Source organism: Melanostigma gelatinosum, assembly GCF_949748355.1.
Source record: "Melanostigma gelatinosum genome assembly, chromosome: 7".
Taxonomy (NCBI): Eukaryota; Metazoa; Chordata; class Actinopteri; order Perciformes; family Zoarcidae; genus Melanostigma; species Melanostigma gelatinosum.
The window spans coordinates 23,730,480-23,757,144 of record NC_136640.1 but is presented as its reverse complement, the minus strand read 5'-3'; the positions used below and the strand labels follow the sequence as shown (position 1 = coordinate 23,757,144).

At 42.2% G+C, this 26,665-nt stretch overlaps 2 protein-coding genes across 2 annotated transcripts; one reads left to right on the top strand and one right to left on the bottom strand.

The window, feature by feature from the left end:
- Window positions 1-563: 563 nt before the first annotated feature.
- On the top strand, window positions 564-15,091 carry ints4 (integrator complex subunit 4). The gene is made up of 24 exons (XM_079271769.1): window positions 564-673; window positions 1,587-1,781; window positions 1,985-2,102; window positions 2,410-2,516; window positions 2,653-2,767; window positions 3,361-3,446; window positions 3,613-3,663; window positions 3,957-4,045; window positions 4,409-4,529; window positions 5,740-5,811; window positions 5,932-6,106; window positions 6,466-6,671; window positions 6,862-7,004; window positions 8,523-8,638; window positions 9,807-9,940; window positions 10,259-10,401; window positions 10,944-11,037; window positions 11,185-11,265; window positions 12,185-12,315; window positions 12,426-12,485; window positions 13,106-13,265; window positions 13,374-13,517; window positions 14,185-14,305; window positions 14,683-15,091. The coding sequence occupies exons 1-24, from the start codon at window positions 620-622 to the stop codon at window positions 14,880-14,882; spliced, it is 2,916 nt and encodes a 971-aa protein (XP_079127895.1). The 5' UTR covers window positions 564-619; the 3' UTR covers window positions 14,883-15,091.
- On the bottom strand, window positions 15,082-17,250 carry aamdc (adipogenesis associated, Mth938 domain containing). The gene is given in 5 exon segments (XM_079271770.1): window positions 15,082-15,495; window positions 15,497-15,610; window positions 16,008-16,103; window positions 16,198-16,378; window positions 17,099-17,250. Coding segments are annotated over 4 exon segments (369 nt in total). The 5' UTR covers window positions 16,330-16,378; window positions 17,099-17,250; the 3' UTR covers window positions 15,082-15,468.
- Window positions 17,251-26,665: the final 9,415 nt, after the last annotated feature.

Below are 26,665 nucleotides of genomic sequence, written 5' to 3'. Positions count from 1 at the left end.
TAACTTTGGGTTTTAGACAGTTTGACTGACAAAATAAAACCTCTGAAGAAGTCACAGGGAACCTGGGTTGGACATTTTTCTCAATACATCATCAGTTAATTTTGAAAATAATGATCAGTTTGATAAATAATGAAACCAACTATTAAAAGATGAAACTTGAATAAAGAAGAAGTAACTATTTTGAATTAACACTTTTACATTGTTCTAAATGTCAGTTTATGCTAAATTTAAAAGATCACATTGTTTTAAAGTGTAGCAGATAATTGTACCCACGTATTTACCAAATATATTAACATTCAAAATTGACTGATCAGCTGGGTTCATAGGATAAGTTCGCAGTTTTCAAAGTCTATCTTGAATATCATGTCGTTATGTTCATTGAAAGGGTTATTATTGCTGTAATTGTTCCTCCTGTGCACACTGGCTTCAAATAAAGAGAGCGTTCATGGTCATGACATGTAGTAAAAAGTCAATTTAGCGAGTAAACAAGAACAAGAGTAATTTACCAAACGCATTTTACCTTTCTTGCCGTAGCTACGGGAAGTACAAAGGGACAAATGTATGTCGCTGGCTGAATGCTGATTAGAACACTTGGCTAGCTTGTCATCTTTCCTTGAACATGGCAGCGCACCTGAAAAAGCGAGTTTATGAGGAATTTTCTAAAACTGTACAGGTGAGCACATGAACCCCATTTCATCGGTCCTCTCTGTAAACTGTGACCCAACGTGAACGTTGAAGGTTGCGCTGGAGAGCAAACTAGCCTGTTAGCTAATGCTAAATGGCTAACTAACGTTAACCCAACCACAACAACAGCATGCCGCTCACAGCCACAACGCAACGCAGGTCATCTCTGTGATATGTATACAAACTAAATATTGTATATATGATATTATAGTATCAGTCGTTGACCGTCTAAGTTAGCGTAACGTTGGGTACTGTGTGACTAGATTCGCCTGAACACCAATAAACTAACCTCAAAACTGATAATACTCGTTAGCTTAATTTGAAGATGAAGATATCAAAGTGAGCGATAGTGAAATAAAATCCGGTTATGTGGCGTATAACGTCGTTGTTGCTAGTTAGTGGTTTCTTATGACACAGCCTGTATTGACAGACGCATTTCACACTGGTAAGCCTATGAAAGGCAAGGAAAGTTTATTTGTATAGCACATTTCAACAACAAGGTAATTCAAAGTGCCTTAAATAAAACCATTAAAAGCATCAAAACATAAGGCAAAAGAAAAGCAGATTGAAAAACAATTAAGAACATTCATTGAAACAATAAAAACAGTCATTAAAACATTAACATGAAAGAGACCAGCAGGGTGTTCGTGTGCTGACTGTCAGTGGTGGAAGAAGTAACGTTAAGTAAAAGTACGTTACTAATACCGGGCTGTGAAAATACTTAACAAGTCAAAGTTTTGCATGAAAGCAAAGTAAAAGTATGTAAGCAGAAAATAAAATAGTGCCCGTGTTTGTAAAATGTTCACATGTGACAGAGTGCTGCTGAATAAATAGGGCAGATCTGAACAGAGGAGGCGAGATCACACATCATGATGTAAAACAGCTTTGTTTTATGCGGACAGATTCCCCATGAAGAAGCTCCAGCCAAGAAGCTGCGTCTGTCCAAACCCAGCAAGTCTGCGGCTCTGCACATCGACCTCTGCAAGGCCACCAACCCCACCGATGCTCTGCAGTACCTGCTGCAGTTTGCACGCAAGCCTGTGGAGGTGGAGAGCGTGGAGGGTGTGATCAGGATCCTGTTGGAGCACTACTACAAGGTAATGAGTGGGCCGTAGCCGGGAGCACGTGTGAATAATCTATTGCTTATTCAGAGCTTTATAGATATAAAGGTAATCTCTGCAAGGTTGTAATAGAAGAGATCATACATAGCCTGTGGCTTTTAGCACAATTTACAATGTCATGTTCAGTCTAAGCTAAGCTGCACAGACAAAGCACATCTGATGCTGATGTCCTCTCCCAGGAGACAGATAACTCGGTGAGACTGAAGATCGCCTCTCTGCTGGGTCTGCTGTCCAAAACGCAGGGCTTCAGCCCCGACTGCATCGTGGACGACGCCATTAACACGCTGAACAATGAGAGTAAGACACGTTCACACATGCACATTAGATTCATAATTGGAAATCATTACAATATTTGTTAACAGTTGGGAAAGAGATCTCCTTGAAATATACTGTGATTTTGTTTTGTTGTTCTTCACCGAGCACTGCCTGTTGAGTTTAACGTTTCAGTGACCCCCCTAAAGGAGAAGTGGAAATTGCAACTAGGATCAAAGCACCTATTTGCACCTTAACATAAAGTGAAATTATATTAACATAATTTGTCCCCTCCCACAAAGACACCTATAAATAGCTAACAAAGTGTCTGTTTGCTCCGTTCTGTCTGCAGAGTCCCATCAGGTCCTCGCCCAGCTGCTGGACACTCTGCTGGTCATTGGCACACAACTACCTGAGAGTCCTGCAGTCAGACAGAGGCTCATAGAGATGGCCTGCAAGGTGACACGCGCAGACATTTCGTAGACAGTACCTCACCGTTAAGTGTTCTTTATAGACGTAACGGACTCAACAGGACTTTCTGCACAAAGCAACTAATCTCCTCTGTGTTCTTTTTCTTCTCTTTCTTTCCTCTCAGCACCTGTCTGATACGTATTTCGGGGTGAGGAACAAGTGTCTGAAGCTCCTCGGATGTCTCGGCGCGGTGGACGCTCCGCTGACCAAAGACAACGAGGGAGTTGGCACATCATTAGGTTGGTGCCGTCGCTCTGTATGAAGGCTGAACTGTGACTTTCCTTACTTAAAGATTTCCTTACCTTTTGTGCACAAATCCGGGATTCATCAATACTCAATACTTCTAGTGCCACGAAATTGCGCATCTGTAGCTAATGAGTCGCAATTTTCTTCTTGCCTTTTGCTTTCGGGGCCATGCTTCTCTCTCACAACATCTTCACCGCCTCCTCCATAAGATAAGCCTTTATTAGGCGTCATGATACACATTTCCTTATGTAGAGAAATGGAGGCGTGGCAGTATGCTGATTGCAAATACCGAGCATTTGCCCGTCAATATAGAATGATTCGGATTCACGTACATACGAACGGTGATAAGGGCAGAATTGGCCGGTGTGAACAGAATATCAGATACTATGAAGAACGTGTATTCTGTTAGGCCCGTCTTTTAGTTATTTTTCACGTGATGGGAAAATACTCAAAAGCTTTGAAATGTCTGCCATTACAGTCAGAACTCAAATTAAGTCTCATTTATGGCTCATGATTGTACTTTGTATGAGTTAGTGTGTGATGTGTTGTCATGCTTCTGTTGCGTGTTTTTCTCTCGGTGCTCCAGGAGGAGTGAGGGACGTCCAGAGTATCATCAGCGACTACTTCGGAGACCAGGACCCCAGAGTTCGCACTGCAGCCCTCAAAGCCATGGTAGGGCACCGCCATCCCCTGTACTCATCAAAAAACTCCACCAGCACCACACTCGTGTATTCAGGGACGACACACGCACACGCCAGCAGTGAGAAAACCCTCTCCGCTGTCATACCAGTGATTATTCTCTTTACATAACAGCTCATTCTGTGTGTTTGCTTTCCAGCTGCAGCTGCATGAGAGAGGGATGAAGATTCATGAGATCATCTATGACCAGGTAACAGCACTGTCACCCGCATCTTTACTGACACCGACCATCCCGGTCGGTGTCAGTAAAGATGCCAATCCCGGAGTGAACAGACCTTCCTCGTGGTGGACATTTTGACTGTTGCAAAACGGATTCCTCTCTGTGGGAGAATGATAATCAAGTAATGGTATTAACAGACTGTCTGCCATGAGAAAGGTCTTTAGGGATTCGGTGAACTGTTCATGATGTTAATCATCAGCATCCATCTCAGCGACAGTGACGGTGGCTGTGAGCGTGTAACACGTGTGTATGTGTGTTTGCAGGCCTGCAGGTTGCTGATCGATGACTACGAGCAGGTCCGCTCTGCGGCGGTGCAGATAGTTTGGGTGCTCAGTCAGCTGTACCCGGAAAGGTGAGAAGAGAGTGATGTTCAGAGTGACTTACTGTCAGCACAAGCTGTGGAGTGACAGTGCTAAGGGACACTCGTATCTGTAAGAATTGTTACTGGCTTTAAAAGCGGAAACCCAGAAAAGTGTTTTGAAAAAGAAATGTATGCGATTCTTACATCTTGTTTCTAGATCTAGATAGTATTTATTTGTAATGTTGATTGCTGATATTTTGATCTGGTTAGCGAGTTACCGTGAATATAAAATATTTCATAGTAAATAAAATGTTCCTTTTCATTTCCAAATTTCCATTGACCTCCATTGACTTAACTCATTGGTGGCACCAGTTTGTAGTAGCTTTGCCTGACTAGGTCCATCTGTCCAATCAGCATTGTTCCCATCCCGTCCTCCAACGAGGAGATCCGGCTTGTCGATGATGCCTTTGGGAAGATCAGTCACATGGTCAGCGACGGCTCCTGGATGGTCCGGGTGCAGGCCGCCAAAACACTGGTGAGTGATGTGACCATAAACTGTGTATCTACTGTACAAAAATGAAGCCAGAGTAAACCGAATACCGGCTCTGACATCTTGCCTTGGTGATGTTTTTGGAGCCTGAGTCTGCGCAGTAGTAATCGGAGGGTGGAGCCGTGATATCGCGGTCCCACACACCCTCCTAAATTGCGTGCACAGCCACAGCTTGTTAGCATGATAGCAACCTAGCTGCTGCACTTAACTGAGGTGAGCGCCACGGTAGCTGTTTGGCTTGGAAGACATACGTAATCATGACATCTCTATCAATACATTTATGATCAAATTGATGCATGTCAAAATGCAGAAAAGAAACAAATTGACACAAAAAAAAAGCAATGTTACGTTCTAACATTTCCATGTTTCTACCCATTTTAAGACAGTTTATCACTAGAGCCCCTTTCACACTCGAGCCAGTGTTTGGTTTGTCCGTTCTGGGCTACTGTAGAAACGTGGCGGCCGGCTCTGGGAAAAGGACCCGCTTCCTATGTAGATATAAACGGCTCATTATAAGCTAACGAAAACGCAACGATTCTCATTTTCAGGCGATTATCCGCTAAATAAAACATAATTCCCCCCTAAATAATACAAACTGTACCCTGTAACACTTCCAACCTGGCACAAGTCTGAATATATATTTTTCATAAATTACGAATGAACCAATTTGTTGAGGCGATGCCTCTCAGATCACTTGTATGATTATTTATTTTTCTTCTCCTTGGGGTGTGGGGCAAAAGAAATTCAAAAATGCTCTCGAACAGCTGTCTCCCTTCCTTTCATGTCACATCCTTGCCAACCCAATGCGTGAATACATATCCTTAACATCTTGTCCTGGACATGAGTAGAACGGCAGCAGAGTTCTTTATCTAATAAATTATCAAAGAGGGGGAGGTTTCACGTCCCTCGCCCTTACATTAATGAAGCCTTCAACAGCAGAGTAAATGTTTTACTCCACCCCTCATGCAGCATGCGAGAGAACTGACAACACTCTTTAAACTTTTTCTTAAACACCAGGTGCTAAATCTCACGTGGGCATGGTGGCTCTTTCCATAACAGCCCGTCATGTTTGAACACATAACAGACACGTAGAACTGAATGGGGGGGGGAACATCATTTTAACAGAGCCGGTAATGTTGCATACTTTATTCAACAATCGTAAGTGAAACTTGTTGAATCTTTTCTCGTGCACTAGGGTTCGATGCTGCAGGTCAGTCCTCACTTCCTGGAGCAGACGTTGGATAAGAAGCTGATGTCAGATCTCAGGGTGAGTCATGGAAGTTCGTTCACAAGATGCCTTTTTATTTAAAAATCTGTGAGCGAGACAAGAAATTAGAATTATGTTAATGAGCGCGCCTCCACTCACTCTCCTGTTTCTGTGTTCCAGAGGAAGCGTACGGCCCACGAACGGGCCAAGGAGCTCTTCACTTCTGGAGAGTTCTCCTCCGGCAGGAAGTGGGCCGACGACGCCCCCAAGGAGAAACTGGACAGAAACACGGTTTACCTCATCGCCTCGGGGGCCTGCGGGGCCTTCGTTCACGGCCTGGAGGACGAGATGTTTGGTACGTGAGACACGGGGCCGTATGTCTTTGTCTACCCGGATGTAAAGAGAGCGATGTTAAACCCACACAGTCTCGGGGTGTAACTGATGGGGTATTTCAACATATGATGATTTTGTTGATTTATACAGGTGAGTAGCACAAGATGGACGTATCTGGGACCGTATAACTTATTTGTGTTGTCAAATTGAGTGAATATTCTGGCTGAATCTGTTACATCCACTTCCAAAGTGTTTTTTCAAGTTTTTTTTTCTATATTACGTGAAATGTTGTCATGACCTCTTCCAGGTTTTACAGTGTCAGTGTTTCTGACTTGAGTGCTTTTCCCACTGGTGTTTTCCCCCTCTGTAATATTACTCCAGAGGTCCGTATTGCGGCGGTGGAGGCGTTGTCCCAGCTGGCTCGCTCGTCTACAAGCTTCGCCGAAAAGTGCCTGGACTTCCTGGTCGACATGTTCAACGACGAGATCGAGGAAGTGAGGCTGCAGTCCATCCACGTGCTGAGAGAAATATCCACCCACATAACACTCCGAGAGGACCAGCTGGACACTGTGCTGGCTGTGTTGGAGGTACACACACGCACGCACGCACGCACACACACACACACACACACACACACACACACACACACACACACACACACACTGGTCCAACAGTCAATCTCTTAACCCTGAAATCTGTATTTTCTTGTGAGTCACATTACACATAAACACAAGCCTGTTCTACGCTCACATTGATGATGTCACTGTCGGTCTCCAGGACTCGTCTCGTGACATCAGAGAAGCCCTCCACGAGTTAATTTGCTACACCAACGTCTCCACTAAAGAGTGCATCCAGCTGGCTCTGCTGGAGCTGCTGAAGAACCTCAATAAGTATCCCACCGACCGCAACTCCGTCTGGAAGTACGTGTGTGTGTGTGTGTGTGTGTGTGTGTGTGTGTGTGTGTGTGTGTGTGTGTGTGTGTGTGTGTGTGTGTGTGTGTGTGTGTGTGTGTGTGTGTGTGTGTGTGTGTGTGTGTGTGTGTGTGTGTGTGTGCGTGAGTGTGAGTGTGTGTGCTGGAAGTTTTGTTTATTTTCTCATTGTACATTTCTAATATTGTCACCGCATAAAACAACAAGGCGACATTCGCATTAACTACATTTTATGTTGAGGTTTTCGGACATATAAAAAACAAAAACAATGAACATTGAAGTCAACATAAGAGCAAGTGATGGAGAGATTTGTCACTGTGAATAAAGAAATGCTGATGTTTAATTCAGTCTAATACCATGGTGGGTATATAACAATAAAGCATCTATAACATTATGTCATTTAATAAATCTAAAATCCAGTTCTGATAATTCTACAGGATTATTATAAAAAGTTATGCAAATTATCTTTTCAGCAAAATTAATGCAAAAGTTACAAAAAGAATCAAAAGATAATGAAACTGACAATCCAGTGCATCAACATCTTTAAGTCACCTGTAGTCAAAGGGCTATTTATTAGTATTGAACAGCGGGATCTGTTTGGTCCTTATCCCCCCCCATTATAGATGGGTTATCCCCCCATTATAGATACAAGACGAAACTGCCAGAAAACAAATCTGTCTGCTACTTCAGCACCACAGACAGCGCCATGGATTCATTAATACACAGCACTGTTAGGGTACTGAGATTTCAGAAAGAAATATACAAAAATCTTTATGAAAGGAACTTTTACATTTTTATGAAACCGCCTCAAATTAGTACTGATGCCTCTATATGAACTTCATAAGTAAACGAGACCATCAGCGAGAAGATTGACTATTTTATTTATAGTTATTCTTAATGCTTGTCATCGGTGCCACCGGGTAAAATCAGACTCTGACCAGCAGAGACCAGCCCACCGTAGACAGACCCAGATCCGGCTTCACTGCACTTCTCTTCGACCTGCAGTCTGAAGCTCCGGCGGGAGGAAGAGAGCTCATTGCTCAGCAGAAGGGTCTCCTAGCCAGGAGCAGAGCATTGCCTCGCTGCTGCTCCGGTCCCCGCTGGGAGCCGACACCGACACCATGCTGCTGGAGGCCCAGGCCGTACTGCAGCGCCCGCTGGAGGGAAGGGAGGCACGGGAGAACCAGAACCAGGACGTAGCAGGTTGTCTGACACCTGCTGCAGTAAAATGAGAGGTTTTCTAAAGGGACTCTGGTGCTAGAAACCACTTTCGTCCACAGGGGCCACCAAAATCCACACAAAATTAAAGATTTGTTAAGGTTTTAGAACGTTTGAGAACCGCTGGGTTAAGATTGTCAAGATGACAATATGGCACTATACTCATAGTGAGTGTGATGTTCAACCCTGTTGAATCAATAATAGAGCCCTGAGTAGGATGTTATGTTACTTCTGGAAACTGTTCATTGGTGACCTGAAAACTGATATATCTATTTTTTCTTGTTTCACAAGGTGTCTGAAGTTCCTGGGTTCCCGTCACCCAACACTAGTGCTGCCGCTGGTTCCCGAGCTGCTCAGCACACACCCATACTTCGACACACCAGAGCCTGACATGGACGATCCAGCCTGTATCCTTCACACGCCGGAAAATCTCAAAACACACTCAGACGTCAACGCAAACCAGCCACATCAACCCCATTCTCCAGCAGCTGAACTATGAGTCTCCACATTACCAGTTTGTCCACAAACTGTGCAGTCTTTCCTTATTCTGCATTTGTAGTTTAGGCCTGTAGTTAGTCATAGGCAGCAGCTTGCAGCCATAATGAACCTCAGCCTATAAGTACGTTAGAGTTCAGGCAGTACAACTAAAACTTCTGTTTTTAGGCAGGTCGGTTTCTTCCTTTCTCCAGGCTGTGGACAGCAGAGTAAAGTATACAAGCTATAATCAAGATGGTAAAGTAAATCCAAGTTTAAACCAAAATTAGTTGAATCAATATGGAGATGCTTGCTTATCAAAAATAAAATAAATATATAAATGTATGTGCTGTCACGACCTAGTAAGTAGTCTATAAAGTAGGGAGGAAAACCCTTTTTAACTTTCTTTGATGAACTTGATTAATGAGCTCGAAACCATCTAAAAAAAGCAGCTATTTTAACTGTTACACCTCCTCAATTGTGAGTGTCTAGTAAATGAAATGAATCTGTTGGCGCAGTGCGTCCTTGTTGTCATATTTACACAAAGCTGTCGGCACGGACAAGGATCACGTATAGAAGACGAGACAGTGGAGTAGCCTCAGGTCCTAGCTGGGTTAGCTTAGCTTCCATCTCGGCTCTCCTCCCTGGGGCAGGTTGGTGGCGTTTGGTCCGGCAGGTTGGTCGGCTGTGGACCGTAATCGTCTCAAAAGTCCAACGCTTCCTCTTCAGATGTTAAAGGATGTATTCTGTCATATGCAATTAGTGACGAACACAAAAATACTAAAACCAGTAAAGACTAAAATGTAGCGCTCCCGGCCGCAGCATGTACAGGCGCCGCCGTTGCTGTAGTGCCGAGTAATCGAGTGATGAACTGACAAAGTGTCATTGTGCAGACATGTGACTTTAGTCAGTTGTGACTTTACAAAAACTGCCAGGAAATCTCAATCTGCAGAAAACTAAAGAAATCTAAAAGTATTATGGCCTTTAAAAAAAAAATACAAATTAGCAATAAACTTTCCTCCAACAGTCTTTTTCTCTCATCACGCACCTGTGGACCTGTGAGCTGTGTTTTTCTTTCTTGACTCTGGTTGTTGACCTCAGACATCGCGGTGCTGGTGTTGGTGTTCAACGCTGCCAAGTCGTGTCCCACCATGCCGGCGCTGTTCTCCGACCACACCTTCAGACACTACGTCTACCTGAGGGACAGCCTGTCTCACCTCGTGCCGCCACTCAGGGTGAGAAGTGAAACCCTGCAGGTCTCTGTCATACTGCGGCCCCTGACAGGAACCTGCTCTGGGCCGTTAACCGTTTAGTTTTTTTACATTCTATATTCAGCTTGACCGATACAGAAGGTCCCAACGTCATGGGCAAAAAATGCTAATCGTTCCAGCGCTATTCCCAGTAGACACCCCCACAGCGAGTAACGGGACCCATTGTCACTGACTCATATGTTGTATTATCAGACTAATGGTCAGACTCGTATACACATACACGCACACACACACATACACAAAATGATCTCCTGTAACTGTGATCCTGTCTCTTTCTTTCAGTTGCCGGGCTTGGTGGACTCGCGTTGTAGTTTGGGTTCAGTGGAATCAGCTCAGCTCTTCCTACAGCAGAGCCTGAACAGGGTCAGCACCATCCAGAACCTGGAAGCACCCGGAGCCCAGGACCTGCTCAACTTCACGATACGGTGCATAACCACACACACACACACACACAATGTGGAAGCCCTTCTTTAATTCATTCATTCATTCATACTCTTTTCCTCAATAGTAATCCTCCGTCACTTTTACATTTTTTTATATAGCAGCTTTAGAATTGTCTCAAGTTATATTTTGAGGGTTGAGGATTGGAAGTCGGTAAACACGTCGTTTACTGATCCTCTCAGGTCCGGGCTATTACTGTTAATGTTTTTGTAATAGTGAAATATTGGTAATATTAATATGCTTTATAGGGCTGCACCAAAGAGTTTGAAACTTCATTCATAACATTGACATTACAATTCAATGTCACAAAATGTAACAGACATTTTAAACTTCATTCAAAGAAGCTTCAAATATACAATAATGACATCATATATGAATTGGATATACTGTGTGCTGAAGTTAGATAATCCAGCCCTCAGACTAAGTTTGGCATTGTTTTATGATCTGAAAAGCGTGTTGATTTGGTAAAGTGGTGATTGTAGTTGGTGAAGTGTGTGAATGTGTTTTTCTCCCGTCTGTCTGTCAGAGACCTGCGGCGGCTGGGGGAGCTGCAGACGGAGCTCGCTGGAGCCGCTGAATTCTGTGCGACATACCTGCGCTGCCAGCTGCTGCTCATGAAGGTGTGTGTGTGAGAGTGAGATTTCTGTCTATTATGTTTTGACCAATATTTCTTTGAGGACCCATTTGTTCTAGAAATACATTAGCAGGAGTTTAAGGAAACAGACCGGTGGTTTCAAAGCAGCCTTCGCTTTGCCTCGTTTCCTCAGGCTCTGCAGGAGAAGCTGTGGAACATGGCCGTACCTCTCTGCCTCAAACAAAACGTCACGGCCACAGCAGCAGCTCAACAGGTCAGCGCGCACACACACACACACACACACACACGTTGGTTCGTGCGCTATTGATCTGTACGCATGTAAACCGCGGATTAAATACAGTGTAACCATCATAGTGTGAAATAGGTTTGACTGCAGATCGTTATCAGCATATATTCAGTGGTTCAGTATTGTAGTCGCTGATCCCTGATTATGTTACATCGTGAACAACAAATCTGTGTTTAAATCAGCAAGAGGAGAGCTAGAGACGTGGGCGGCTAACGGCCAACGTACGGAGGTTCCATTCAGCTGCGTTCAGGCTGTTCAGTACTAATGAGTATTGGCAGAAGGTCAATTAATTCAAACCGTATCCTGATGTGTTCAAAAGTAATCTCATAAAAGGTATTTTCTAAAGTGAGAAACTTGAATACATCAAGTTGTATGAAGGAGACACAACAACATCAAATGGATATTAGAGAGTTCATTGTGACTTGTTTAACTTTCTAACACCAGGTATATATTTCTTTATCAATAAAAATACAATCTTTTATTTCTCAATCATTTGAATTGTGTGTTTTTTATGATTGTAATCACTTACGGTGACTATAACAAAGTGAAAGGACAACATTTAGAACTTTTGATGGCTTATACTGACCGCTGATTTGTTGAAAGGATATTTGGGACAGCGGTGAAAACAAATAGTCTGGAGCCTTGTAGACCTGCTGCTATAACAAAACAATAATAATATCTGTATCTGCTATGTTGGATCATCGATGATCGGCAATTGTTGTCAGCAACTAAAAGTGTGATCGGGGACATTTCTAAAAGTTACTTTTGCTCCATTTTTTTGTTTGTGCTGATCCGATCTGTGACTCAACTTTTATGATCCGTTGCACCCCTGATGTTGGTGTTTACCACGCCTGTGTTAAACGTGTGTGTGTCGTTGTGTTTGTAGATCTTAGAAGAAACCTACAAGCTGGAGTTTCTGTACAGCGGTCTGGAGAGCAGACAGGTGGCCACCATACATCACGTTCGCCTGCAGGCCAAAGCTCTGCAGCTCGTCCTGACTGCTCGCACCAGGCAAGGGTCAGTACACACACACACACACACACACACACACACACACACACACACACTGACCATATGCATTTGATGTGGACCACACCTGTATGCAGACGTTTCTTTTTTCTTCTCAGGTTGGATCCACTCATCAGCAGCTGTGAGAAGTTTTTGCAGGACATTGAGTCGTTCCAGAGGTGAGAAATGATCTGGTAATGTCCGTCAGGATATCTGAGCTTTAATTTGTGAGTTGAACCGGATTGACGGCAACAATTAGGAGTCAAATGAAACAAGTAAAAACAAGGTAAAATGTATTAAACATGGCAATACAGTCAAAAATGTAACCTAATTAATGGCAGTGGCAAACGGAACAGTTGTAAGCCTTAACTTAAAGGAATGTTCCAGATGTGTGATGCTTCTCAGTGTTCAGTGTTGACCCTGGACACATTGTCACATTATGGAGCTCTTTGAGTCGTCTTTATACAGACGCGACTAAAGCAGACCGGCCGTTTAAGTGTTCCCCGGAAACGTCAGCTCCCACAATTGATCTGTCTGTTTGATGAATGGTGTTTCCTTCTCCTCATCATCTCTTCCAACTTCTCTTTCTCTGGGAATTGTTTGACATATTGATTTCAACCTGAATGGGGGCTAATGAGCCTCAGGAATGACAGTCTTACTGAAGAGGCAGACACAAATGAAACTGGTATTTGCATCGTGGACTCAGGGTAGAATGTCCCTACTCCTTACTGTTGGTCCATATATGCTTCAATGCTCTCCTCTCACTATTTCTTCCTTCCATATCTTCTGCAACCCTCAGGCTGTTTCTGGCGGAGCTGCCCCACCTGCAGGACAGCTTCGTGGACAAGCTGTTGGAGCTGATGCCCCGGCTGTCGTCCTGTAAGCCGGTGGAGATGGTGAAGATCTTGCAGGCGACTCTGAGACAGAGCGGCCTGCTGCAGCTCAGGCTGCCTGAACAAGTATGAATATGTTCAGAATCTGTTTTTGTACTCGCCAGCGGTGGTGTGCGGTTTGATGAACAGAGTGCTTTTCTTTGCTTTCATTAACTTTTCCCTGCCGGTCGACAGATCCATCGGGCGACAGCCACCATCATAGAGCCGACGGGGGAGTCGGACAACCCGCTGAGGTTCACCACGGGCCTGGTGGTGGCGCTGGACATCGATGCGATGCTAGAGCACGTCCAGGATCCCCAGAACACTGTGAAAGTACAGGTCAGTTCACTGCACAACTACATTACTGGGCTCAGCTTCTCACTGGACCTTTTTGGGCTTCACTCAGCTTCAGAGTGGGCTGTCCTTTGTAGACTACAACAAGCTGTTCAGTATTTTCAGCTTTAAAGAATTAGATTTGTTTTTTAAAAATTGTTATGGGTCTTTGTTGCAACAAAATAAGAACCAGCGAAGCGCGACAGGTTCGGATCAGGTAATGAAAGAAGGTTCAAAGTAATAAACATTGTGGGCGTAGTTTTTAAAGAGCAAAGTCCCAGCACTTGAAATGAAACATACTAGTAGACAGTGAAAACTGCCGCAAGCAAACGCCGAATTGTTCGGTATTGTGATATCAGAATGTGGATGTTTACTAAAGCTGTGGCAACATTTCTTTATTTTCTTGCACAGCAAGTTTGTAACTTGTTTGTTATTCTGCTTACTGTTGCTCTGGCCCCAGAGATGATAGGAGTGTTGACTACTGGAGTTAAGTACGTAAAAGATGGGTTTAGTTCAAGCTGTCTGTGGAAAACCCTGAACTGTAGCTCAAGAGTGTTGACTATGAGAATGCCCTCGACTTAACCCCCACACGCCCTCTCTAAAACACACTCGTTCACTCTGGATATGAAAGAACGTCTGAGTCAGCTGCTTTCTGTGCATCGTGTCCCCTCAGGTTCTGTATCCAGACGGTCAGAGTCACGTGATCCATCCCAAACCTGGAGACTTCAGGAAGCCTGGACCTGACAGACACAGACTCATCACACAGGTTTACCTCTCACACACCGCGTGGACAGGTGTGTATCACACACACACACACACACCCCATATTTCTGTTTCAAGTGACACATTCAAATGTTTTTCTCCATCTACTTTAAATACGGAAAACGGATTCAAGAGTGAGACATCGATACACAGCAACTGATCCAACTCAAATTCTGCATTTAAAAAATAAATAAAATCAATACAGCTGTCAAAAACAATCTTTCCAACCAATTCTCTCCAATCACACACCTGTTATAAGGTAACGCCAGCAATAGCAGCCAATGCTACTTCTAACTGGTTAAAATTAATCAAATCCTAATTGTTTAAAATCAGCCAGAGTGAGACACACACACAGGGAAACGTTGCCCTCTTCATCAGTGAATCAGCTTTGACTCTCTCTCTCTCTCAGAGCCGTCTCAGATCGAGGTGCGCCTCCTGCTGGCCTACAGCTCCTCCTCAGCCTCCCTCTCCTCCCCTTCGCCGGCCTCCAAGCTGGGATGGAGCGACAGCATCGACAGCCTCTCGCCGCCGGAGGCCGCCGTGGAGGGAACCATTCCGTTCAGCAAGCCCGTCAAAGTCTACATCATGCCCAAACCCGCCCGCCGCTAACACAACTCTTAACCGGAGGACACACAGATGAGGCTCTAACTCTACGGCCACACATTCATTTTTAGAATTAGGCCAAGCGTAAAAGTAATTTATGGTTAAGCAGTAGGAAGCACTAGTGTGTTTTACTCGTGCCGTGTCAAATTGTATGGGGAAATATTTTTGTACTTTACAATTTGTTTATGATAAAGACAAACCCATGTGATGACTCATTTTCAAATTTTATTTTGTGTATCCAACAAGCAGAAATGCATGCACTGAACTACACATTCATTACCTTTAACCACCATATGACCGTTAGCTGACAGTTGAAAAGTGGTCGTTGTGCTTTAATATTCCACAAAATGGGCCTGTCAAATCAAATGGAGTTGCATTGCATCTTCAATTTGTTACAAAAGAAGATTTATAATAATGGATTGGACATTAAGATGTTTCAGTCTGACCCTAAATCAGTGGTCTGCAGTCACGCTGAGAAAAGCGTGAAGCTAGCAGAGCTATCCAGCTGTATCTAAAACCCAGACTGAGACATGGTGCACTGCAGACTGTCCTCCGTCCCGTGTAAGTTGGTGCAGCGAGGCTAAAGGTGACGTCAACAGGTGGAGTGGAAGACCCCCCCCCACCTTGGCGCCCTGGCCAGCCAGTTTGTTGTATTCGGCAACGGCCTTCTCCGTCTGCAGGACCCTGACGTCGACGCCCTTCTGCATCACGAAGTCCAGCGTGGAGGAGGGAACCTGAGGAGACGACCGCATATAAAAATATAGATTTTTTAAAAGAAATGTCCACCTTCCCCAGTTTTAACATTAAAGTGAGATTACATTTATGCATTATTAATGATTCCAAAATGAGACGTCCTGCATTAAGAGTACTTTTAAGTAGAGTTTGTATTCTGTGCTTTTACTGAGGTAACGATTTGAATCCATCACTTGTAACTGAGTAATTCTACTCTGCAGTAATGTTACTTTTACTTAAGCACTAGATGTGAGAATGTGCTCCACTACTGCTGTGCCCTGAACGCTGAAGTTACTGCTGCTCACACTGCTCCTGCCTGGACTACATATATCATAAAGTGATGATGGGTATTCCTTTGTACCCCTGAATAAATGGACATTTTCTGTAGGTCTGTTTTACCTGCAGAGCTTCACTCATTCCTCTGCCGATGACCAACAAGTCGATTCCCTTCTTCAGCACATCCTCCAGGTCGGCGGGTTGGACTCCTGGGGAATGCTGGGTATGTGGAAAAGGCAAGATAGAATGTGTGTGTGTGAGCACTCGCCAACATGCAGTCCCTTGTGTGTATCGTGGTTCCGGTTCCACTCACGTTGGTCCCCGTCTCCCTCCAGTCCCAGGCCCGGCTGCCTCCGTGCCAGACCTTACAGTCCTTGTAGCTGGAGGAGCATCCCTTCACCTTCATGTGGCCCCAGGACAGAGAGGTGATCTCTGGAGAGGACATGTCATGTGAGGACTGTAAGATGAGAGCGACACGGTGGAAGACGATGACTCTGTAGAGTATGTACAGGTGATTAAATACTGTTCCAACAGAGAAAACACCTTTCAAAGCTCCTGGTGCCATAAATCTTACTGGTTCATTTCATATTAAATGGCTGTATTTATATATCCAAGATAGTAGAGTACTGTAAAGCTACATAACATGGGAAAGTACCTAGAATTTGTACTGACGTTGCCTACAGTAGCCTACTTGAGTAAATGTACTTAGATTCCACCACTGATAAAACTATGAAGTTGTGTTTACCTGTGTGTGTTCTCGTGCAAGTGATTGTTTGTCCACTGCATTTTAAGGAGATGCTGGTGTCATTTAGTGTCAAGTATGTGTGTGTCATTACTCTGATAGATGAATAACCTGTACATGACGTCCTTTGTAAACATTTGTGTTCTCTGGACAACACCGGCTCTGTGTATTTATCCGACTGTTTTTACCGAGCAAATGTCACGCTGAGAAAAGCGTGAAGCTAGCAGAGCTAGCAGAGCTAGCCAGCTGTATCTAAAACCCAGACTGAGACATGGTGCACTGCAGACTGTCCTCCGCGACAAGAATCAATATTTATTAAAGCTACTTAATATGTTGTGCTTAATATTTCGGCTCCAGGCACAGCAAAGTCAGCTGAGGTGAACATGAGCCGGCTGCAAAGACAGAATAAATGATCCACTGCCAGTTCTGCCGCTGGTGATAGGAGCTATTTCTGTACTGGGTACACACTTACTGGCTCACTACGCACCAAACCAAGAAGAAACTGCGAGACAAAGTATGTTTGTTGCATTAATGAACCGAAGCAGGTTAAAAACAATTCCATTTGCAGCCGCAATAATGCTGTCGTTACAGGGAAGTCATGGCGCTGCTTTCTATGCTGCTGCTGCTGCTTACCTCGTCGATGTCAACAGACTGGACACGCCCCCTCCGGGAATGATTCTACCTCCTGTAATTAAAGGGATAAAAAAATAAAACTCCATTCACTTCATTTCAGATACATACAATCACTGACAGCTTTCAGCAGCGATATGATTCAAATCCATTTCAGATTGATTGTGTATAAATGTTAGCTAACAGCTCTTTTGTCTTATCACACGAAAGAAACCATGTCAGTAATTAGCAGCAAGTTCTCTCTTTTGGTCCTTCCTTAGTTTTGGATTTAGAAATATGTGGCAACTACAGAGAAGCAAATGTATTGTAAGTGGCTGAACACTTAAAATAAGCTCTTTGTGATATGTTTCGCATTTCTATTTTTAATCTTCTATCAGAAATAAAACATTGAGTTTTAGCCAAATCTTACAGCACAACAGTGGTGGGGGTGGGGGGGGGGGGGGGGGGAACAATGAACTGCAATTACATGTATCACAATAAAGAATCATGTTCTATCAAATTGAAATCAGCTGAAAACTGTTTTGTCCTAATGAGTAAACTGTTGCGTCATACAGTCCCGTGCTGAAGTACCCGACTCACCCACTGGGAGCAGTGAGGAGCTCATTTGCATAACGACACCGCGGACCGTCAACGCGGGGGATGCGCTGCACCGCAGTGCATTTTCCCGAAACGTTATTGGCCGACAGTCTACTGTGCGAAAGTGAAACATTTGCGCCCCTAGTGGCCCACGACCCGTTTTCAGTGGGTCGTGGGCCTTTGCCTGACAAAAAAAAATAAAAATAAAAATAAAAAAGTTGTGATTTTATTTTGAAGGGAATTTTTTAATGCAGCGGAATTATTCCAGCATTTACGGCACTTGTTCAGTGGTGCAGGAAAAACACCGACCAATGCGTTGTGAATTGCATCACGTGATGAAGCTCAGCCAATCAAATATGGGTATTCTGACAAGTTTCCTGACTCAGTGAGATGTTCACACATCGTGACACACGGGGAGACACGAGGATACAGAGAGCAGAGCAGGACTGTTGAAGTGAGAGTTGTGAAAGTCAAATCATAGGACAATCTCCAAAAGAGAGAAATGTCCAGAGAGACCAGAGTCATTAGACTCTGACTGGACAGACTCATAGAGGTGAATTCTTCGAACACTAATTTCTCTTTTTAGAAGATGAGAAAAATATAATATTGTGGATTTTTCACTTCACCCTGAATGGACTGAGTTTAAAGCTGCAGCGTAATTCAGTGAAAATATTTTTTCTAAATTGAATTTCGTGACGTAATTTATTCTTTAATCCATCTGTTATTTTACTTGAAATGAGAAGAACATTTATTCATGGATTTATATGTATTTATAATCCATCCAGTTAAATTTGAAAAATGAGAATAATATTTGTTAAAATATAATTGATGTGTGCTTTCTTTATTTGATTTGACAGTTTACTACACAGAGACGTTACTACTACTAGACGTCTTGAATATATATATATATATATATATATATATAATTTTGGTGGTGGGTCCCGGCTTGTCATTAAGGGGTGATGGTGGGTCGTGCAGCCAGACCAGTTGAGAACCACTGACATAGAGCATCTTGGGGTCCAGTTGATCAGCCAGCCGGAACCTCTCCATGACTCCTTTTGTTGGATGGAGGAAAAATATCGGATAAAAAAAGTAGTTTAGATAAGATGAAGGTCTTGACTATATTTCCCTGGATTTATAATTAGTATTTTTGTTTTCCCATTTTTTCACCTCTTCTTTAATTTCACACAACTTGTTTTCCCAATTTCTTTCACTACTTTTACTGTCACAGAATGTTAAACCCAGTATTTTTATTTCTGGTTTGACTTTAATGTTAACATTACATTGATGGTGTTCATCTCCGATCCAAACTCCCTCTGTTTTGTTCTGGTTTAGTTGAGCTCCTGATGCGAGTTCATACAGAGATAGGTTGTTAGTTAAAGCATCCATCTCCAACTGGTTTTTTATGATGACAGTAATGTCATCAGCGCATGCGATGGTGGTAACTTTGGGCATATGACCGACACTTAAACCTGAAATTAGATGATCCGAGTTTATTTTTTTAATTCGAGGATTAATGGCGAGGATGTATAAAGCAGCACTTAGAGGACAGCCCTGCTTCACTCCTCTCTCTACTTGAAAGGCTTCAGTTAAAACTCCATTTACATTGACACAGATATTTGATTTAACGTACAGACATTTCACTATGTGAATAGCACGAATCTTATAGTCTGTATTGATAATAATTAGATGTCTGTAGTTATCTAAATCAGCATCATCACCTTTTTTAAACACTAAACATAAAACAGCTTGATGAAAGGAGTCTCCCATACATCCGCTGCTTATACCTTCATTGCACACACAGCAGTGAGGAGGTTTAAAGCATCTTCATTATAGAACTGATGAAACTCAGTAGGCAGCCGGTCAGGACTTTACTGCCGTTAAGTTGTTGGATGGCCTCCATCACTTCCTCTCTTCTTATCTCTCCACTAAGATGAGTGAAGTTTAAGTCGCTGTATGAAGGTATTGTTTCCAACAGAATATAGACACAGCCTACATCTGTCTATTCTTTCATATGCATTGACTCACGGAATTCTGATTACTTCTCTTTTCCTTTTCACAGCAGAAAGTATCACCTTCATGGTTTTTTATACATTTCATAAATGTATCTTGAATTTGTTTTTGACTTTATTTCAGAGCATGAATTAGATTCCCTCTGCTATCCAAGTCTGACTGTTTATAAATACTATATAATAACTCATGATTAAAGTTGTCTATTTGTTTCTTAATACTGTCATAGTTTCCTCATCTACTGTAGTTTTTTGTTTCTTCTGTTTCAGACTAATGTGTTGCTTCATTAATTCATCATAATATATATGTTTTGCTTTATTTAATTCTCTGCATTTGAAGAAATCTTTCACTCTGTCTTTTAATATTTCCCATCATTTAATATTAGATTTGATTAGAACTTTTAATTGTGTTATTTTTTGTATTTCCTGTGTTAGCTCCTTTAGTTTCCAGAAGCCTCTGCTCGCTGAGGTCGCAGAAGACACGGTTGTTGCTGTGTTTTCATCACTAACTGTGTGTGTGAGGCTGAAGAGGTGAAATGTGCTGTTCGCTCTCCTCCACTAGAGACACAGCTGTGTTTGTTGTCGTGAAGTGAGTTTGGAAGCGTAAAAACATAACTTTTATCAACGGAACAAGTTCGTTACACGCTATTTAAGAAAGAATATAGTTGTAGAAACATCATATTTATTCCAGCGTGTCTGCAAATTAGAAATTATATGTATCGTTTTTTCTACTTCCTGATTGGACTACAGCGTACCACGTGTCCGGAAAGAAACAAGAAGACGCATTTGCGAACACAAGTTAAATATAAATATCTCAAACTAAACAGCAGCAGTGGGACATTATTACTATTGTACATTGTTCTTGTTTCATATGTGATTGAAACGTTGTAGTTCAGTTCCCGACCCGTCAGTGAGGTTGACTGTGCGGACAATGACTTCCTCACCTCCGACTCGGTATCGGTATCGCTTCTCGGCCTTTTGGCTAAGATCAAGTGTAGTATCTGTTCTTATCAGTTTAATATCTGATACGTCCCCTACCCGGGGACCATATATTAAATTGATTTTTGGAATAGGGAGATGGAATAGGGGCTTGCTCCGTCCACTCCACGCATCGACCTGGTATTGCAGAACCTCCAGGAACGGTGCACCCCCTAACGTTGTTCAAAAGAAATAATATGTAGACAACATGTTGTTGTGATGAATTAATATTGAAAGTGATGGTGATACATTGTATTGAATGTGTGCTTTAGCTATGACGTTACATGTCTATTAAAGACATTGAACTGGTGAGTGAGACAAGAAGATTGATGTAAAAAGTGCTGAACATTTAAAAACATGAACTTATACACTTATATTGATTGAATCCGTTGTTAGGCTTCATAGTACTGCTCATTTGTACAGTTTTCTCTAGTGTGTTCTCACAGAAACGCTGTGTGTGTGTGTGTGTGTGTGTGTGTATATATATATATTCTTCATCTCAGTATCTGAACCATTATTATCATTATTATGATTTTGCTGTAAGCCATACACAGAGAAACCTAGTGTATATACAACCAGTTGTCAGTTCATTAAGTTGGTGTTGAGAATAAAACTCAGGTGAACAGACTTAGGTCGAGGCGTTTCGCTCAATTCAAGCAATAAGGTTTATTTGTAACAGAAGTATTATGTCCAGCAGTTAAACGTGCACGGACCTAGAAAAGTTCACTCTGTAGGAGCGAATGAAAAGCTAATAGGCGCTTAGACAGAGTGCGCATGCGTTGTTAAAGGTTCTTCTGATGGAAGCCTATTGGTTAAAGCAAAGTTGGAGGCGGATCTGTTTCTAGCGTTCAAATGGCCTGTTGGAGCACTGGGCATCTCCGCCCACACTGGCTCACGTCCGGATCCCGCCTTCTCTGGAACGTCAGTGTGTGTGAAATGTTGATGTAACAGCATATTGTTATGTTCGGCGACTAGATAAGCTCGGCGCTAGATATGCTAGGGCGCCTCTTTCTATCTCTAAGATGGAGCAGGCAGTTGAAACTAGTTCTCTGTAAGACTATGTGACATTTAACATTTATGTGATAGCAAAGGCTATCCTTCAGAGTTCTGAGACTTTCCACTTTGTTCAGGCGAGCGCTAGAGTGCCCCACCTGGAGTTTTTGACCTTCTTGCACTAGAACTCACATATCCGCGTATAAGCTGTGTTTAACATTGAATGAATGTATATTTTATTTACATTGGCCTAGCTAAACCTAATGTAGTAATAAATCCTTCCTTCATGAAGGGAATCATCATGAGTTTTTTTGTTGTACAATATTGTTTATATTTGCTAGACTAGTGTTATTCACACTCCAGACCAATAGATGGCAGTATGTCAGTAGCGCACCAGCAGTAAACAAAGAAACAGGAAGTGGTTGGAATGTGAGGGAACCTACAGTCAATGGAGAAAACATTTGTGGGATTTTATTCTTTATTCTGAATTTCAAACGTGGATCAAAGAACTTTTGATTGCAGTTTGATTTAGTTTCGTGTCATCTAAACTTTCTGTTGAGTTGTTTCTCATTTGTTGTAGATAAATAGATACAGTTGGTGTTTTTAGGTGGCTTTTTACATTAAAATACGTTACGTTTCCCATCATGCAATGCTGCATGATGGGAACTATTATTTCTCAAGTAAAATGTAGATATTCTTCATCAACTCTATTACACATGACGTTACTCTATATATTCAATTCCTGTAGGTTCTTCGACCTCTTACAGTATCTGGTTTTTGGTAATCTCTATGTTGTCAGCACCACAAGTCAGCATGGTGTGTCTGTGAAAGACTCCCCTGCCTCGGATCTGTACAACTCATACTTACCTGGCAGGGGAGATACCATGATCAATAAGGTGGTTCACCCAGGGCGAGGCTTGGCCATTGCACATACCGGCTGAGATGACCTCTGCGAATTTCTCAAATGTAGAAATCTCGACTGCATAATTTGTGGTAGTGGGGGACTGCGTTCGCGCTCTCCCCTGATAAACTGTGAAACAATAATCAATTATTCATCTTCAGTCAAGCAGCGCAAGTTTGACTGATGGAAAAGCTGTTTCTGTGCTGCCGCGTATCTAAATGTTTGATTTTGACTGCTATGAATTCGGTAATGTTATTTACATGAAATAGGATCAGTCTCTTCGCAAAATAAAATAAATTCCTGCAATGTTATTAATATACTTTCGCACATATTGGTTTAAATTCATTCCAATTATTAAGTGAGTGGGGGCTTTAATGAAAATGAAATCCCAGTCACGGTGGTTCTGTTGTTAATAAGACGGACAGTCAGCATGTGGAGAAGAGAATACTGTTATTGTGTAGTTCATAGTTAACATGATAAACTCTGTTGTGGCTCACATGGTCAGTTTAGGGTTGAATCCTGCAGTCTAATCATACTTTCTTGGTCGGGGAGATACCGTGATCAACAAGCTGATTCACCCAGGGCGAGGCTTAGACATTGCACATTCCGGCTGAGCAGCACTGTAGTGCATTCTCCCAAAACGTTAATTGGCCGAGAGTCTATTGTGTGAAAGTGAAAATGTTCGCCCCTAGCGGTCAGAGCTTGCGTAAAGTCTGCGTTAATAGAATAATGTGTAATGTCGCCATCAAGTGGTCAATTTATATCGGTGGAATCAGTAAATGTAGAATGGATATTTGCTCCCTGAAGGTGTCAAACTGTGGTATCAGCAGCAGAATCATGAACCACTATTTACTGCAAGCACATGTTAGTTTGTGCATCACAATAACTTCTTTCATGATTATTGTCACACATGCACCACAATACACAAGATCTGGAAACAGAAATCTGCACATTGGTCCAGCAGCTGCTAGACGTGTCCCTTCATATCTAAAGATCTTTAAGACTTTCTTTGTGTTTACAGGAGAGAGCGTCAACAGAGTCCCCACCAGCGGAAAATATGCACACAAGACTCCCACATGTGGAGTATGAAGGAGTCCACAGGAGGAGTCTAGAACACGCCTCACCTCCTTTCAAAGTAGATGTTGCACACACTGTTGTCATCATCTGGATTGATTCCACGTGTGTAGAATTGTCCTTTTCAGATTGTAATGAGCTATTTATTGTGATACCTGTTGACAATATAATAGAATAACGTACCTCAAGTGTATTTGTGTCTACATTATGCTACATTATTCATGTCATTTATTCAGGTATTTTTCAATAAAATGCATCTTATTTAAAATCAAAATGATACATATGAGAGAATGCTGTTTGTTACATTTGTTACTTCTGTCTTTTTAAATTCCCTTATGACACCTGGGAGGCTAATTAGAAGTAGTTTTATATTTTCTGAGGCTGTTTAATGTTTCTATTGCAAAATGATCTGATATCATTGTAATATAGGCATGTGCACTGACATGCAAGTGATCTGGAACTGGAGCAAGTATATCAGTGTCCCTGTTGTTGCATTGATAAAAATGTACTGAATTGTTATTTATTTAATTATTGGTATCCAATACCGGATCTGCATGTCATCACCGATAGCTGATTCAGCTATTTGAGTCAGTTTTGGACTGATATCAGAAATATATTTCGGTATCGATGCATCTGAATAAATAAATAATATTAATGATAATTAATACTCTATCAGCGTTGGCGCTCTGTGCAGCAGCGTGGGCGGGGCTTCAGGTTTCTTCAGACAGTTGATGATGTCGTCAGCGGGTCTTTACAGCCCTCTGCTCACTTCTGCTGCTGGATGCTGGATATATGAACCTTTCTCATGCATTTCCTTGCCATAAAACCTTGAATTGCAGCTGTGTTTGAAAGGTGCTGTGACATTAAATGAACCTTCTTGCCTTAAGTTCTCAAACCACTTTAGACTCGTACTCAACCAGCAAAATGTTGCAGACAGTAATGTTCAGGTGTTTTTAATTGAATTATTCTCTTTAGATGACCAAGAGACTATACACACTATATTTGGGCCAACATGTCAAATCAGTTGAGCCAACTTACTGTATATTTTCAGGCTGTTGGGTGCAGATGAGAACTCATCAGTGATTGTCCCTGAATTTATACATCAAAATGTATTTTTATACATTCAAATATTAAACATGACCGTAGTACAACTTAGAATTTTCAACGATTTACAAGCATGACATAATTAAAAAAAACAAAAAAACATCTTCAATTAAATTAAATTAAATTAATTTTATTTTTGTATATTACGAATTAAAAATTTGCCTCAAAGGGTTTTACAATCTGTACACGTACGACATCTTGTCCCAGAACCCTCGCATCGAAACAGGAAACACTCCCCCAAAACCCCTTTAACAGGGAGAAAAGAGGGAGAAACCTGTGGGAGAGCAGCAGAGGAGGGATCCCTCTCCCAGGATGGACAGAAGTGCAATGATGTCGTGTGTACAGAATGAACCCTAGGGGCGTGGGGTTATTCACTGCACGGGTACTTCTACTGCATCTTGCTGATTATAACATACTTGACTCAGGTTTTGAATGCAGGACTTTCACTCGTTGTGGATTGTTTCATCAGCAGGTATTAGTACTTTTACTGCAGTGAAGGATCTGAATACATTTTTCCTCCACTAATTACTTGTAAGTGAGTTTGGCAAACAGTTAATATACAAAGAGTGGTTAGGGTTAGGGGCTCCAGATCCTTCATCCGGTCAAGGATCTGGAGCCAGGGTTAAGAACCACTCTTTCTATATTAACTGTTTGCCAAACTCACTTACAAGTAATTAGTGGAGGATAAATGATTCAGATCCTTCACTGCAGTAAAAGTACTAATACCTGCTGATGAAACAATACACGACGAGGAAAAGTCCTGCATTCAAAACCTGAGTCAAGTATGTTATAATCAGCAAGATGTACTTAAAAGTACCAGAAGTACCCGTGCAGTAAAATGTACCCCGTCAGTGTTTAAGATTATGAATTCTGCATCCAACAGTGTTGCTAATAGTGATATTTAGACAGACAAAATGTTCTTTGCACATTGTTTTAAAAGATAAAGTCATAAAGCACTTTATGACTGTTTGATTTTCTACATTTCAGACAAAGTGATACCAGTGTTGACAACATTTACAGCAAAGCGGTCACGAGGGAGAGAGTCTTTGAAGCAGCATCCCAGGACAACTCAACTTGATGGCCTGTTTGAGTTCCTGCAGCTTCATGATAAGTTTACAGAATGGGTCTATGGACCCGTTCACTCCTCACTTTACGACGCGAGCTCCATCGACACCATCGAGGACAACTCTGTGTTGGAGATAGTCGTCTTCGGGAGTGAAATTCCGGTATGAAATATATATTTTCATCCAACTTTAACTTCAAATGATCTGCACATGAAGGTCTACCAAATGACCATTTTTCCTGAGTGCTGTTTGGTTCCATTGTCAGACACAACATCCTCCTGCTTCAGATAATATAGAGCAGGATTAAGTCAACACATATTTATTCTATGATGTTCATTTTATAGATGTGGACATGTAACTATATATGGAAATGATGCTCAGGATATGCCTATTATAATGGAGGAGGGCTTCTTGGATAAAGAAGGATATATATTGATATGGGATAGCGTGAAGCCTTTTAAACGACAAGGGAAATAGTCACTGGTTTAGATTTATGCAACAGTCAAAGTGCAGCATACAAGAGCCGCACATTTAGAGTACAGAAAGATGCAATTATGCACAGTACTTATGCAAGACTTTGCAAATATTTAAATGTTTCCAAAGATATGGTGCGCTCTGCTCTGAATGGTAATTTGTTATGAAGCCACTTACTCACTGTAAACTCCATCATTGGTCCTCTTGTATGAATGGCATATTGAACCGTGATTGGC